The sequence below is a fragment of the Sapajus apella genome, unplaced genomic scaffold (genome assembly GCF_009761245.1).
Source record: "Sapajus apella isolate SASKATOON/1434 unplaced genomic scaffold, GSC_monkey_1.0 scaffold6, whole genome shotgun sequence".
Classification (NCBI taxonomy): Eukaryota; Metazoa; Chordata; class Mammalia; order Primates; family Cebidae; genus Sapajus; species Sapajus apella.
Window position 1 is genome coordinate 38,214,220 of NW_022436946.1, and position 15,943 is coordinate 38,230,162.

At 39.8% G+C, this 15,943-nt stretch overlaps 1 protein-coding gene across 8 annotated transcripts in view; it reads left to right on the plus strand.

Moving 5' to 3' along the window:
- The first annotated feature begins 1,556 nt into the window (after positions 1 to 1,556).
- Positions 1,557 to 15,943, plus strand: part of REV3L (REV3 like, DNA directed polymerase zeta catalytic subunit) — a 174,187-nt gene continuing 159,800 nt past the window's right edge. For 4 of the 8 annotated variants that reach the window (XM_032275008.1, XM_032275013.1, XM_032275014.1 and 1 more), the window contains exon 1: positions 1,596 to 2,049. In XM_032275008.1, the coding sequence (XP_032130899.1) occupies positions 1,911 to 2,049 (139 nt within the window). In that variant the 5' untranslated portion in view covers positions 1,596 to 1,910. Of the gene's footprint in view, positions 2,050 to 11,513; positions 13,099 to 15,943 lie in introns of those variants that run through there. The other 4 variants (XM_032275012.1, XM_032275011.1, XM_032275009.1 and 1 more) reach the window with 4 other exon arrangements.

Consider the following 15,943-nt stretch of genomic DNA (forward strand, 5'->3'; position numbering starts at 1 on the left):
AACCATTAAAACGCACCTGTATAACACATAAGTGTAAAAGAACGATCTCTACTTTGGATGGGTTAGAAATGTGTCGAGGGTCCTAATTCAGGGGCAAATTTCGAACTTGAACCCAGGCTTTCTGCCTCCAACAGCTCACATCTTTTTGTTGAGAAAAAACCCTTCAGGGTTAGTTTTTACAAGAAATCTTCCCGTTTTACATATATAGAAACTGAGCCCAAAGAAACAAAATTATTTGTCCAAGGTCACGCCCAATATCAGTGGCCAAGTCAGACAGGAACCCCTTGGTTCCAATTTAATAGCCCAGCCAGCTGCATGTTACTATTCGTTTAAATAAAAATTCCCTAGCCGCAGCGCTTCACCCCTTTCGATTTCTGAATAAAGTTGTTCATTCAAAACGGCCCTTCCCCACTGTGGTGCTTTCATGCCTTCAGGTAGTACAACCTTGCATAACGTCTTATTAGTGAATAACACGAGAGGCCACGTCTAACGCGGTGACTTTCACGGGCCTTTTTCTTTGGCCAAAATTTTTTTCTGAAAGGCTGTTAATCCCACATTCCGCTGGGGGAGGAGCGGACGAGGAAGGAGGGAGGTCATCGGGAGCTGACAAGTCCTTACATGTACTTGCGTGTGCCCGGGACGCAGCCTGCCGGGCAAAGGAAACCAATGAAGGATATATTAGGGCGAGAGGAAGGAAGGGGGCGGGAGAAAAACACAGTGATGGGAAATCCCTGTGCACTAGATCTGCCAACCCCTGGCAAAGCCGAGAAGAGCCGTGTGTGAATAAATCTCATTAAATGGCCAGGCGCAGACACTGCAGCAGCGCAAAGGAAGAGGCACGACGGCTCGCACAACACTTTCGGGAAGGGGGAGCACCAGGGCGGCCCTTTTATAAGCCGAGGCCCGCGCCCGTGCGCCCCCGCCCGTGCGCCCCCGCCCTTCGCACCGCCCCCGGGACACGCGCGAAGCCACGGCGTTACCTGAGAAGGGCCGGCTGCGTCTGCGCCCGGCCCCGCCCGTTTCGCCGCCCGCCCGCCTGCCCGCCCTCCCCTCCCGCGAGGCCGCGGCGGCACGAGATCTGCGCTTCGCCCCCCTCCTCCCGCGGGCGGGCTTTCTTACCTAGTGAAAAACCGTCTCCGCGGCTGCCCCAGCCTTCTCTGCTTGATATGAAATGGCTGTCGGCGAGGCGAGTGCGAGCACCGCAGCTCCGGCCAATACCCCGTAGCCGCCAAAACGTTTCCGAACACTGGCGCCCCCCTCCCGCAAGTCCGCTGGAGCCCATCTGTGAGATCGGTGCTCCGCCGTCCCCTCCGCTGCCCCTCACCCAGGTGACCGTGCCCGCCGGCCGAGTCATCGATCCAGCACGGGCCCTGCCGGCCGCCCGCCGCCTCCCTTGACGTGTGCCCTGGGGCGGGGGAGAAAGCACCTTCTCGGCCCCCGCCCTCCATGTCCCGCCCCAGCGCCTGCCACCTAGCTCCCTTTCCCGCCGAGCCCCCTCCCCCGCACTATTCGCAGCCCTCCCTTCGCCACACACACCCCCCTCTTCCCTCCCCCAGTGGTTGCGTCCGTGACATCATCATCATGGCAACAAGAGCAGCAGCCTGGGACCGAGGAGCCTGTGTGATTCCCGGCGGCGGCGGCAGTGGCGGCAGCACCAGCACCGACGAAATCGCAAGGGCTTCTCTCCTGCGGCCCCTCGCCGGGTGCTCCTGAGGAGGCAGCGGCAGCAGCGCCTACACCGCCCCGCCCGCCACCGCTCCTCGCGGTGTGTGTGTGTGAGGGGAGGGGGCCGAGCCGAGAAGGGGAGGGGGCGCCCGCTGCGGAGGGAGCCGCCGCCGCTGCTGCTGACACTGCTGCTGCCGCTGCCGGGTCGCCAGTGAAGGGAGGCAGTGGCGGCGGCGGCGGCGAACATGTTTTCAGTGAGGATAGTGACTGCAGACTACTACATGGCCAGCCCGCTGCAGGGGCTGGATACCTGCCAATCCCCCCTCACCCAGGCCCCTGTCAAGAAGGTGCCGGTGGTGCGAGTCTTCGGAGCGACCCCGGCAGGTAAGCGGGCGCGGGGTGGGAGCGGGAGCCGGAGCCGGCGGGGCGCCGGGGCCGCCCTCCCCGCCGCGCACTCGCGCGCACGCCGCTGGCCGTCTCTGTGGATCGCTGCCGCGTCTTCCCTCCCCTCCGCCCTCCTCGCCCTTCCTCCAGTGCGTGACAAGAGGCGCAAAAATGTGGGTCCGCACGAGCGCTGCGCGTCGCCCCCACCATCGGGCAGGGAGGCAGCGGGCGCCGAATGTTTACACTGCGTGCGGCGGCCGGGAGCGGGAGCCGCACTCCGGGGCGCGGGCCGCGGGAAAGAATGCCGCGAGCGCCTCGGAGGACTGGCCAGGTGGCCGCGCCATGTCCTTCGGTGGGCGGGTTCGTAGGGCCAGCTCTGAGGTCGGTAGCTAGCGGGACCCGGGACAGCCCCTGCGTCTCCCAAGTGCCGCTTTCTGGAAGAGGGTTGGAGAGGAAAAGGGGAAGTGTCAGCCTTGTCAGTCGCTATTCTTGGCCTCTTCTCACCCTCGCTCTCCTCTGCCCCTTCTGGAGATGCATTGGGCCGAACAGAGTGGCGCCTGGGGCCAGATAATTTTTCTCACTGGGGTGACCGTGTGGCTCTGCTGTGAGAGCAGGTCGTGACTCCTTAGAGTTTAGTGCCTGAGCGTCTCGGGACAGGGGAGCATCCTCAGGTGCAATGCTTTCAGGAAATGTGCATCCATGGAAGTAGGAAATGCGTGATTATATTGCCTAACGTAAAACATCACACTTAATGGGGTGAATTTATTAGGAACCACAGCCAGACTCGGCAGCACAGACATTTTGAAATGCTTCTAGGCTGGGCTGTAGGATTGCGTTTTAAGTACAGGTGTATGTTTTTAAACACAACTATGTTGAAGAAGGGGTGGGGTGGGGAGACAGCAGTGACAGAAGATACATTCTCAAAAACTCTTGGGGTTTTTGATAATATAAAAAAGATAGAGGCCACATTTACTAGGTGTTTTAAAATGGTTTTGCGTTTATGCATGCTTTGAACTGCTTCCATGAAATAATGGAGCTGCGTCCTAGGAAAGGATGCTCTTCCTCCTAGCTATGAATTGCCCTATGGGATTTTAGATAGCATTTCCCACTTGATGCTCCTTGCCCTCATCACCATTCATCTTATTACTACAGTCAGTTTCTGTGGACTACCAAGATAATAGCGCTTTCCCAAACACAAGCCCTCATTCTAAGCAGTTATCTTTTAATGTGAATTCTCTTTGTTAAAATGTCAATGTCGTGAGATTTGGTAGCATATTCCTTTTTAAACTAGTGAATGTGATTTTGATATTGAACCTTGAAAGATGGAGAATTTGAGTGCTTTCAACGTGTTGAAAGTGTAACACTTGAAACTTTGGAGGCGGGGAAATCGAGGCGATGAAGTGTTCTAAAAGATAGGTTTTTCTGCCCTTTTAAATATAGTGGTGCTGTCTTTGTTCCTAATTGGAATTTCAGTGTAATGCACTGTTTGTTCTCACTTTACATGCAGAGGAAGGAGCAGATAGTAAAGTTGATATGGCTCTGTTCAGCCAGATTTCCGAATCATAAAGTGACATGCTAATAGGATATACTGTCGCATTTCTGTGTATTACAGCTTGTATGGTTTCAGTTAGTTTTCCACACATAATTTTTTCTCCTCCACACAAGTCATTAAATATGTTTCCCTAAGTGATATTCAAGCTCTGTTTTATAGGAAAGTTTCGTTTGTGGAAATAAATGAATTTCACTATAAGCTAACTGTAATTACGTGAGAAAATGTTCCTTAAAAGATTAAGAATATATACTTTTGTTTTTCTGAATATTTTTAAAAAGGCACATTAACTATTTCCTATTTTATCCTTTATGGATGTTTCACAATAGATGGCCAGCCCCTTAAACAAACAAACAAAAAACCAAAGACTAAAAAACCCCACTCTTTTTTTTTGTATATACTTTGAAATTTATATTTTAAATGAATTAAAAAGTAACACTTCTTATACTACATTGAAAGACATAAAACTTGGTACACAGAAACTCAAATTTTAAATTGTTAAGGATTATCAAATTGAATTTGCTATATCACAGTTTCCAACAAAAATGTTTCAGCAAGAGAAAAAAATTTGAAGTCATTGGCATACATTTAGAGTTTACACTTTTCATAAATCAAGCCAGCATTTTTAGCATGTCAGAGACTCCCAGTGAGATTAATATTAATTAAACATAATCAAAAACTGCAGAGTTATCTGCTTTTGAATTATCTCCCCAAAGAAAACTAGTTCAGTAAAATAATAGCTTGAAAATTGCTAAAAGAGAGGCCAGTCTGGCTTAGTAAAACTCTGAATGCTAGAATTTTTAATGAAGACAGATTTGTTTGAAAGTAAAGATATAAACATAGTGTACAAAGATGTAAACGTTTACATTATATCCTCATATCATAGTTTATATCTTTGTTAACAAGTAAAGTAAGGTAATAAAAATGTGTAACATATGATAAGCCTATGCTACATAAAATGTCATAAGCACATTTCTTTCATGTATAGAAATTAATTTGGGAGATTCTTAATTCTTTACCTTGGTTTGGAGAGGAAATGTTTTAAAATTGAGTTTGCCTTACAAATGAGATCCTGAAAAATAGCACCCAAAGGTATTTTTTCTCAAAGTGGCCATTTGAGAATTGTAAATTCTGAACAGATTGGATTAATACCTTTTACTAGTTCAGTTTTTCTATTGCATGAAAAGGTATTTTTCTGCTTTAGAAAACAGTCCGGTTGACTTTTGATTGTTCTGTGTTTTGAGGACATATCTTGAGTAATTTAAGAAATAAAGTGTTTTGCCTTTAAAAACTCCCATATCTTGAGTTGGTGAAATTTGAAAAGGTATTTTTAAAAAGAGGGATAATCTTGGCTGGGTGTCATGGCTCACACCTCTAATCCCAGCACTTTGGAAGGTGGAGGCAGGAGGATCACTTGAGCCTAGAAGTTGGATGCCAGCCTGGGCAACATAGTCTCTCCAAAAAAAAAAAAAAAAAAAAAAAAAAAAAAAAATATATATATATATATATATATATGGACTGGGTGTGGTGGTGTGCACCTGTAGTACTAGCTGTTTGGGAAGCTCAGACAGGAGAATCGCTTGATCCCAGAAGGTTGAGGCTACAGTGAGCCAAGATCACACCACCGCATTCCAGCCTGGGCAACAAAGGAAGACCCTGTCTTTTTTTTTTTTTTTTTTTTTAAAGGTGAGATATTTATATTTGAATGGTAAATTCTGACTGATTTAGTCCCTTGCCAACTGAGGATATTGATTCCTAAGGTATTGATTCTTAAAGTTTCTTCATCTGAGTTACGGAATTTTTAAAAAAACAAAAACTTCCTTTGTATTTCTATAACTAGTTTTTAAAATGTCTTGAACATTATTTTGACATAATCAAATCGAGCAATATCATTTTTGGAAGAAATTAATTGTTCCTTTTATAACAACATTTTGGTAACTTGTTTTAATAGAGGGAAGAAAGGTTATGAATAAAGTATAGGACAATGTTTTTCCATTTAGATGTGAATATAGGTGTGACCACACAGAGAATTCACTACAAATAAAAATATCAGGCTTCATTTGAGGATTTTACTTAGGTGAACTTGGGAAGCTGTCCATTTTCCACATCTCAACTCTTGCTTAGTTGCTTGATGTAACTCACTTCATGCTGAGTTTAGACAGCTCTCACAGTTTCCTCAGCACCAGGTTAAACAGAATTATCCTTTCAAAGAGCTTCCCTGCTGAGATGCAGAGTAGGAGTAAATATAAAAGTGTGAGATGTCCACAAAGCAAGTAATTAAACAAAGTAGGCCAGACAGACTATAGAGGGAGCTGCTTGTCTTTAGGATTACTATAAGGAACTCTGATACTTCCTCTAGCTCAGTGAATATTTTGGTAGATTGTTCTAGATGCTGTTAGCCATGAAATCAAGTGTTTCAACATAAGAAATTGATAATTCTAAAATGTTATATAAATTTATGTAGACGCTTATTCAAATTATAAACATGTTTTCATTGTTTATGTCCTATTAAGTTAAATATAAGAAACTACCAGAGTAACCTCTTTTTTTTTTTTTGGTAAATTGGAGTTAAATTTGCAATAAGAATAATTTTGAAAACTAGTGTTTATCAACTCAGGTTCAAAAAATTCTCTAATCGAAGCCGCTTTGTTCATAATCTGTTTTTTACTAAGCTATTTAAAAATATTTTAAGATCATATAACACCTATTTGATTACAATTATTGGAGATTTTCAGGAACACTATGGAAATTTAATGACTCATCACAAATTGGTCAATTTGTTTTTAGTAGGTATTTGAAGCCCTGAGTAGCAGGTTGTTTTAGCTTTAAGTGCCTTTCTTAAGAACAGCTTTGCCCTCCAGAAGTTCACAATATAATAGAGATGATGGGCATGTAAACATAAGTCAAATGCAGCATGACTGGACTATAGAAATGTATGTAAGATAGAGCAAGGGGCCAGTGGGGGACATGTTCTATATCCAGGCAGAAAGGGGAGTCAGGGAAGACTTCGTGAAGGAAATATGGATTAGCTATGTTAAAGGAATTTTTAAGGAACTTAAAATATCAGATAGCTTGGCAATGTATATCAGAATCCTTGAAATGTTCTTTTTTTGACCCAATAATTCTAGTTTAGGGATTTTAATCTATGAACATAAATCTCTTGGCAAGTCTGGTTGTCTTTTGAATGCATCTACTTTTTATAATCCATCAGCACCCTAGTCTAAACTACTAGCGTTTTTAGTCAGGTTTACTGCTGTAGCCTCCTAATCTTGGTTTATTCCAGTTGACTTTGTCCCCTTCTAATCTGTTTCCTATACTGTAATCAGAGGGATCTTTAAAAAATGCAACCTGATTACATCACCCTGCTATTTGATATGCTTCAGTAGCTTTCCATTGCATTCAGGATATGGACAAAACTCCATGTCTTATATGGTGGCATCTGCCTGTCTTACAAGGTCTTACATAGTCTGGCCCTTACCTTTCTGTCTAGTCATGGCTTGAGCCGTGTTCTTGACATGCTCTTTGTGTTCCAGCTGTATTGGCCTTATCTCGGTCCCTTGTTCTTGCCATGCTCCTTTACACAGTGAGGGCTTTGAACCTGCCTAAAATGTTTTTACTTTTCTTTCACCTAAACTTCAGTTGATCTTTTCTCAGGGAAGCCTTCCCTATCATAGACTCTCAAAACACCATGAATTCTCCTTCATGGCACTTGCTGTCATTGTAATTTTATATGTGTTGGAGATTAACATCTATTTTCCCAAATAGATTGTAACCTCCAGAAATCCTGATAATGTGTTTCTTTTTACTCACCATTATGGATGATAAAATCATTTCATCTATAAATAGATGAAATTATCACAGAGAACAACTCTAAATGTTCAACAGTTGGTTGTATAAACTGGGTATATTCATTTGGGAGGATGTGTTTAAAATCATGTTTTGGAAGAATGTGTAGTAACATGGGAAAGTACTGTCAGTATGTGAAAAAAATTATTTTACAACATAGTCACTTATTAAAAATGTGGAAAAAAGTACACCAAGATTTAAAAGTTGGTTATCTCTGGAAGTTATGTTTTATATTTTCAGATTTTCTACATGTTGTACTGATTTTATAATTTAAAAAATCCATATACAAAATTAAGGAAAAACTGGTTTTCTAGATGTAGTTCCAGAAATGTAGTAGGAGACATGAGTTTCATAATGGTCTCCAAAATATGTATCAACCAAAATACATGATTGCATGACGATAGCATTGAACTTAATTATAGAAATTCCATTTAAGACCTGCAAAATGATTCATATGTTAAAGCAGGCCAGTAATTTCTGGTTTTATTATACTTGTATGTAAAGTGGTTTTAATTTTAAAATGTTTTGAAAAGTAACATGGTTTTGGCATGTGACAGCACTAAAACAGAGTAGTATTAACTAGTATTAACTCATGAGAACTTAATACAGGTTGAGCATCCCTTATCCAAAACTCCATAATCTGAAATCCTCCAAAACTGAAGTGTTTTGAGCACCAACATGATGCTACAAGTAGAAAATTCTACACCTGACCTCGTTGTCATGGGTTGTAGTCAAAACTTTGTTTCAGGTTAGATGCGGTGGGTCACGCCTGTAATCCCAACACTTTGGGAGGCTGACGTGGAAGGATTACTTGAGCCCAGGAGTTTGAGACCAACCTGGGAAACTTGGAAAGACCCCATCTCTACAAAAAAAAAAAAATACGAAAGTTAGCCAGACAGGGTGGTACACATTTGTGATCCCAGCTATTTGGGAGGCTGAGGCAGGAGGATCACTTGAGCCCAGTAGGTGAAGGCTGCTGTGAGCCATGATTGTATGACTGCATTCCAGCCTGGGCAACAGAGCAAGTCTTTGTCTCAAAAACAACCAAAACAACTTTGTTTCATGTGTATTACTGTTTAAAAATATATAAAATTATGTTCAGGTTTGGTCCTATTCTCAGGATATCTCATGTATGTGCAAATATTCTAAAATCTGAAAAAATCTGAAACACTTCTGGTCCCAAGTATTTCAGATAAGGGATATTCAACCTGTATATGAAAATGGATACCACCTTCACTTGTGAGTAGGGAAAAGAAAAGAAGAATTATTTAATAAACAGTGTTGGGATAGCCAGTTAGTCATCTGGAAGAACAACAAGTTGGCTTCCAGAGAAGTTAAAGATGTAAATATGAAAGAAACAAAAAATGTAGGGTAATTATTTTTTGCATAATCCAGGATTGGCGAAGGCCTTTCATAGTGTACTGGATTGTTGGATTTTAAGACATAAAAATAAATTCTGGATGGGGAAAAAATCAAAGTTAAGAGAGAAACAGATTAGTAAAACTTACTTGTATACTTCACAAAGTGCCAAATTCATCTTAATGCAAAGAACTAGGGAATAATCCAATAGAAAAATTAGCAAAGAAAATTCATATGAAAAGATGTACAATTTATAATGTAATAAAGGTGTAAATTAAAGCTACATCATACTCTTTGCCACCTATCAAATGAGCAGAGGTTATGTATAGTATAACTCAGGAATGGTGAGAAGAAGAGAAAATGGTCAGCCTCATACATTGCTGGTGGGACTATAAAGTGTTCATGTTATATAGAAAGCAGTTTGAAAATGGTTTTCAAAATTTAAAACAGATATATTTTGTTCTAGCCATTCCATTATAGGATTTTATTCTCTAGAAGATTTTGCATATATGTCAAATATGTAAAAATATTTGTGGCAGCATTATTTGTTACTGCAAAAGATTGGAAACAAGCTAAACATATATCAGTAGGGAAGTAGTTAGGTGAATAATGGTATATCTGTTCAACAGAATACTAGTCAGCCTTTAAAAATAATGACAGGCCGGGCGTGGTGGCTCACGCCTGTAATCCAAGCACTTTGGAGGCCAAGGCAGGCGGATCACCTGAGGTTGGGAGTTCAAGACCAGCCTGACCAACATGCCGAAACCCCGTCTTTAAAAATAAATAAATAAATAAATAAATAATAAAAAAAATAATGACAGAATACTACGTGTACTACTGTGGTGCCATGTCTAATATATGAGAAAAAAAAAGCAAGAGGCTTGACTGCATGTGCAGTTTGCTGCCATTAGTGTGGTTAAAATATATATTTTATATATATTCTATATGTGCCTATATATTAGAATAAAATAAAATTTTTGTTAGAATAAAATCCGTATATATATGTATGTGTATCTATGGGCAGATACAGAATGTAATACGCATGGGAGGATACAGGAGAGTCTGGTGACAGTAATTGCCTCCAGTGAGTAGAACTGGTTGCCTAGAGGACAAAGGTGGACTAACTTATACTGTTTGGTAATTTTTCAGTATTTTAAAATCATGTGCATGTAATACTATTCAAAGTTAATATTTTTAAGTTATGTTTTGCTTACAGGAATTGGTAGGAAAGAAAAAAGACCATAATAATTGTTGCAAACAAACGATTACTGCAATACTGTTTTTATCTTTAGATGTTGTTAGAGGTCTTCTAATTCAGAGTTTTCAATTGATGTTACATGGCTTACAGAAGGGTAGGCCTAGTGGAATGGGGGCTGAAGGAAGGCATTGGGGTTCCTGTGAACAGATAGCATGGTGAGTGACAACCCACAGTTGCTGCTCCTTTTGATATTTTAAGTGCATTAAATGAGGTACTTTACTACTTGGAATCTACTTCAGCATCCAGCCACAGTGTACAGTTACCTCTTGTGGGAAAGGGATCATGGAACTGTTACTGGAATTTGTATTCATGTTGCTGAAGGAACATGCCACCTACCACAAGGTGCAACCCACTTACAGTGAGAGGATGGGGAAGTAGGGAGGGTGTCCCTGGTGGCCCAGCTCCAGGCCTATCTGTATTCACCTGTATTGGATGCTGCTCACCGTGTATGTTTGATGTGCCCTGCAAGGTGACTGCCAAATAGTGCATGTATGTTTGTCAGAAATAAAGCACGATTTTAATTTTGAAATATTCTTGATATGAAAAAGTTTGGTTTTGAAATTCATATTAAAAATTTCAGCATTACATATATCAAAAAGTATCTACCTTAATACTTTCAATTTTTTCTACTATATTTAGAAAATATGATTTTTTTTTCACCAGGCACTATGTAGATGCTTCCAAATGCCCTCCTGTTCTCCAGTGTGCTAAAACAGATTTTATTTGCAATGTTTAAAAAGGGTTGAAAAGCATCAAATGTACTCATTTTATATAAAGAAAACTGAAATCTACATAGCAGGCTCAGGGATTTGTCCAGTGTCCTGTAGTTGGTTAGTGTGAGGCTGGGTTTGAAAGTTGGGGATCTTGGATCTTGACTGTTCAGCTCTCATCACCTCACACTGACTCCCCTGCTCCACCCTGCAAGCATGAGGGAATATTGGAAGAAGGCATTGATAATTGAAAGACAAAAATACAGAACCTCGGAGGAATTATTAAAAGAACTGCACATATGTAGTTTAGAAATGAGACCCTATTGTGTCTAATAGTGTTTAGAATCTTCTCGTATAATAATATTATTAATATTCTATAATCTAGAATAGATTGTAGTAGGATTTGTTTTTTGGTGATTTGAGCTGTATCCTTTAAGAAAACAAAAGATTATGGGCCGGGCGCGGTGGCTTAAGCCTGTAATCCCAGCACTTTGGGAGGCCAAGGCGGGTGGATCACAAGGTCAAGAGATCGAGACCATCCTGGTCAACATGGTGAAACCCCGTCTCTACTAAAAACTACAAAAAATTAGCTGGGCATGGTGGCGTGTGCCTGTAATCCCAGCTACTCAGGAGGCTGAGGCAGGAGAATTGCCTGAACCCAGGAGGCGGAGGTTGCAGTGAGCCGAGATCGCGCCATTGCACTCCAGCCTGGGTAACAAGAGCGAAACTCTGTCTCAAAAAAAAAAAAAAAGAAAACAAAAGATTATAGCAAAAGTAGTTTAGGGCAAATATAAACAAAAATGGGTATAAAATCATATGTATTCAATTTCCAAAACAGTAGGGAATATATGAGACCTTTCAAGTTCCTCTGGCGCTGTAATTAAATTTTCTCTCATCTTGTTTTTGATTGGATTAGAATTCATTCAATTAAAGATAATCTAGGGCTGGGCATGGTGGCTCATACCTATAATCTCAGGACTTTGGGAGGCAGAGGCAGGAAGATTGCCTGAGCCCAGGAGTTCAAGACCAGTCTGGGCAACATGGCAAGACCCCGTCTCTTTAGGAAAAAAACAAACAACAACAACAAAAAATGATAATCTAAGTGAAAAATGATTCAAGTTTAAATAGGTTAGGTTAAAGTAGATTTTAGAGGATGTTGCCATTGGTGCTGGATATTTCAAAGAAATAGTTAGAAACTTATTTATAAAGTGAGAAATGGGCTATGGTATGGGGTATTTTATTTTGGTATCTGGCTGCCATTTTGGCACTATAGTGATACTAAATAAGAGGGAATAATGGGAGTTAGGGAACAGTGAACTTTGGGTAAATTTTGTTAACTTGCAATTTCCATGTAAATACACATAAGGCAGTGAGTGTCTTAGGCAATTATAAAGAACTCTATCTACTGTCCAAACATGATGTGGATGCATTTTTGAGACCAAAACAAATTATAAGTAAAAGCGAGACCCTTTTAATGACAGCCTATTTAACCTTTTTGGTATTTTTGTTTGTTTGTTTGGGGGGGGGGGTGTGTGTTTTCTGTCATTCCCTCTAAGTTTTCCAGATGATTTGGTGTTTCTTCCAGTTCTCTGTAGGTTTTTAAATATTTCACTTAATAAATGAAAAATACTTTGTTGCTTAATCAGTATTGGTAAACTGTACTGTTTTCTGCAGCAGAAATAAAATACACATTTAGCAAAGTAAATTCTGAGAAAAATGAGTAGTAATTGTCAATTGAAATTTTTTTTTTTTTTTTTTTTTTGCCAAATCTATTTTCTTTTTAGATGATAGTTTTGGGAAATACTAAGAATTTGAGCTCAATTTACTTTGGGGCAGTTGTTTAATTTTCTTTGAGTTCAGAGAGCATTACTATATAAACAGTTCAAATAATAAAAGAAAGTGTGTTACCTCAAAAATTCCTTGTGTAATATATAACAGCTCACAAGATTTTTATTTTTCTTCCATTTATTACAATTACCAAGGAAATATAACAATAATTAAAAGAAATATCTTATTTTGCATATACATTTGCACTTCAAAGTAATTTATATATTAAATTAGATTTTGTTTGAGATGGTGAAATGAAAGACTTTGTAAATGAGAATACATGTTGATATGTGAAAAATGTAAAGTTAAAACATGTTGGCATACTCCTAGTTTCTCAGAACAAGAAAATGACTAATCTAAATTTCATTTCAGAATAAAACCCAAGACAAGCCACATAAAAGCAACCTAAAAATTAAACTGTCATCATATTATTTGTTTTAAAACTATGGACTAATATATCTGAGGAAGATTTCTCTCAAAATTGTTTTTCTCAATTTCAAGTAAGTAATTTATTTTGGTTAATATATTGGGGGTGAGGGGGGTGGGGGTGAGCCTTGGCATTGAAGTTGGTAAATTCTACTCATCCTTAAAGTAACAACTTGAATACCATCCTCTTTAAAGCCTTCTGTGACTCCTTTGCCCATCCCCAAAGATTATCTCCTTGGTTTTCCAAGTCTTAGTCCCCTTCCACATTGCTGTTAAAGGATTGATTACACTGAATATTGTGTTTGTCTCTAAGAATAGTCATGTGGCACTACCCTCATGGGCCTCACCTCATGCTTCTCAACCCCACTGCCTTCTGTTGCTGAGAGACCCTGAGCAAGTTATTATACTTATGTTAGCCTTAATTTCCTCCTCTGTAAAGTGAGTTTTAATAATTTCTACAATACAGCATTATTATGATTGAATAAGATAAACGACAAAAGTCTGGCATATACAGTAACGTAAATGTTACTTTCTTTACCCATCTAGCTCCAGAATCTGCTACATTACCTCATATACTAAGTGCTCTTTAAAATGTTTGAATTGCAATGAAAAATGGAATTTTTGTAGCATTTATTTCTCACATTAGGACAAACTAAAAACATCCACACATTGTGGTATGAGATTTTTTACATTTGATTAATGGCTTATATCTACAGGCTAGGTAATTGCCTGTTTAAAACACTTTTTAAAAATTTGGCTATTTTTTATAAGTAGTCCATCAGGGCCTGAAAAGAGCCTTATTTTCCAAAGCCATCAGTAGTGCCTTTAAAAAAAAATAGTGATAGAACATGTTGAAAGTATGTATGCTAGATGTCACAGTAAAGGTGACATGTCAATAGGATTTATTGCTCTTTTCTTGTGAATTTCTAACACACACAAAAATGGAAGCCTTTGTATTTTAAACCTACTTAGGATTGTGGAATGTGTACCAAATGATTTATTACTGCCTAGTGCTTCACCTCTCATCACCGTATATTTTCTACATACATTCCTAGGTTTTGTTTAGTTGTCTAATAACATTGTGTTATATATATATATATTTTTTTTTTTTGAGATGAAGTCTCACTGTCACCTAGGCTGGAGTGTAGTGGTGCAATGTCAGCTCCGTGCAATCTCCATTTTTTGCGTTCAAGTGGTTCTCCTGCCTCAGCCTCCCAAGTAGCTGGATTACAGGCATGTGCCACCAAACCTGGTTAATTTTTGTATTTTTGGTAGAGATGGGATTTCACCATGTTGGCGAGGTTGGTTTCGAACTCCTGACCTCAGGTAATCTGCCCCGCCCAGCCTCCCAAAGTGCTGGGATTACAGGTGTGAGCCACCACACCCTGGCCTGTCTTTTAATTTTTTAATGAAGTCATTACAAAGGTATCCAAATTAAATATGATGTCTCACACCTTAGTTGATAATGCTTAGTGTTTTGAACATAGAAGCCATGTTGTTATAAAGACCTTAATTTTACATCATTTTACTAAAAAAGGTGGTAAACCATTTATTGAGTAAGGACTTTGTGCCCTGTTATAAGTGATTTAGTCTTCACAACAGTTCTGTAAAATAGGACTGTAATCCCCATTTTAAAGGTGAGGAAATAAGGCATAGAGACGTTAATAACTTTGCCTGAAGTGATGTGGCGTAATGTATACCTATACCATGTGAGGATTAAATGAGAAAACATGTATTAGGCCATTACCCACTTAAACAGAAGAAATAGTGAAGCAAAATCTGAGAGGGAGTGTCTTCTAACACTTAACAGAATTTGATAGTAGCCATTATTGAGATGTGACAGTGACTGTGAATATATTCTTATTCATGTTTGTGTGTGTGTGTGATAGTAAACCCTGGTATTCTATTAACCCATTTTTTTTTCTGAGTAATATTAAATGTGTTCTCTCAAATTCATGCTCCTATTTGGACTGAATTATGTATATGTGTTTACAAGGTGATATTAGGATTATAGTATCAATCAGATATAAGTTTTTATAAGTTCAGTGTATTTAAATAGTATGTGGATATATTCTCACTGAGAAATTTAAAAAGCAGAACAGGTAAGGGAAGAATCTTCTTTGACCACCTGTTCCCCTCTCTACTTGGATTAGCTTTTGCTGTATGATAAACCTCCCCAAAATTTAGTGGTGTAAAACAAGAGACATTTGTTAGCCTAGATTCTGGACTGGGCTCAGTTAAGCAATTCTGCTACAGCTTATGTCTGGCCTTATGGGCTGCAATCAGCTGATGGGTCAGCTGGGAGCTGGTTGGTCTAGGATAGCTATGTCTGGATAACTGGTACTGGTTGTTGGCTTGGGGAATGGGGATCATGTGTTTCCAGCAGGCTAGGCATGGCTCTTTCACCTGGAGGCAGTAGTAGGGTTTACAGAAGTAACTAGTGATGACAAGCCTCATATATTTTCTGTTGTCCATATGCCAAAGGAGATCAACATGGCCAATTCCAGAGTTGGTATGGGAGGGATTTCCTAATGGAGTGCGGCTGAATTAGGGGGCTATTACTGCAACAGTCTATTATACAACTGCTGTTGGCTAACTCATTTTTCAGGAAGCATTTGCCAGTGTGGCATTGCCCCTTTCTTGAAGAAGTAGTGTTTGTATAAGCAATTTATTCAAGAGTTCAGATAAATTTAGTTAGTTTCTTGTTCTTACTCATCTTTATTCCATCTTCATCATCTTTCAGCATTAATCTTAGTTTCATTCAACTCAACAAATATTTACTGAGCACCCACTAAGTGCACAATAAGGTATCAAGAGGTGAGCAGCAGATGGAGCAAGACTACTGTGTTAATCATTCAGGGTTTTTTTTTTTTTTTTTTTTTTTTTTTTTTCTGTCTCTCTTTTTATTTTTTGAAATGG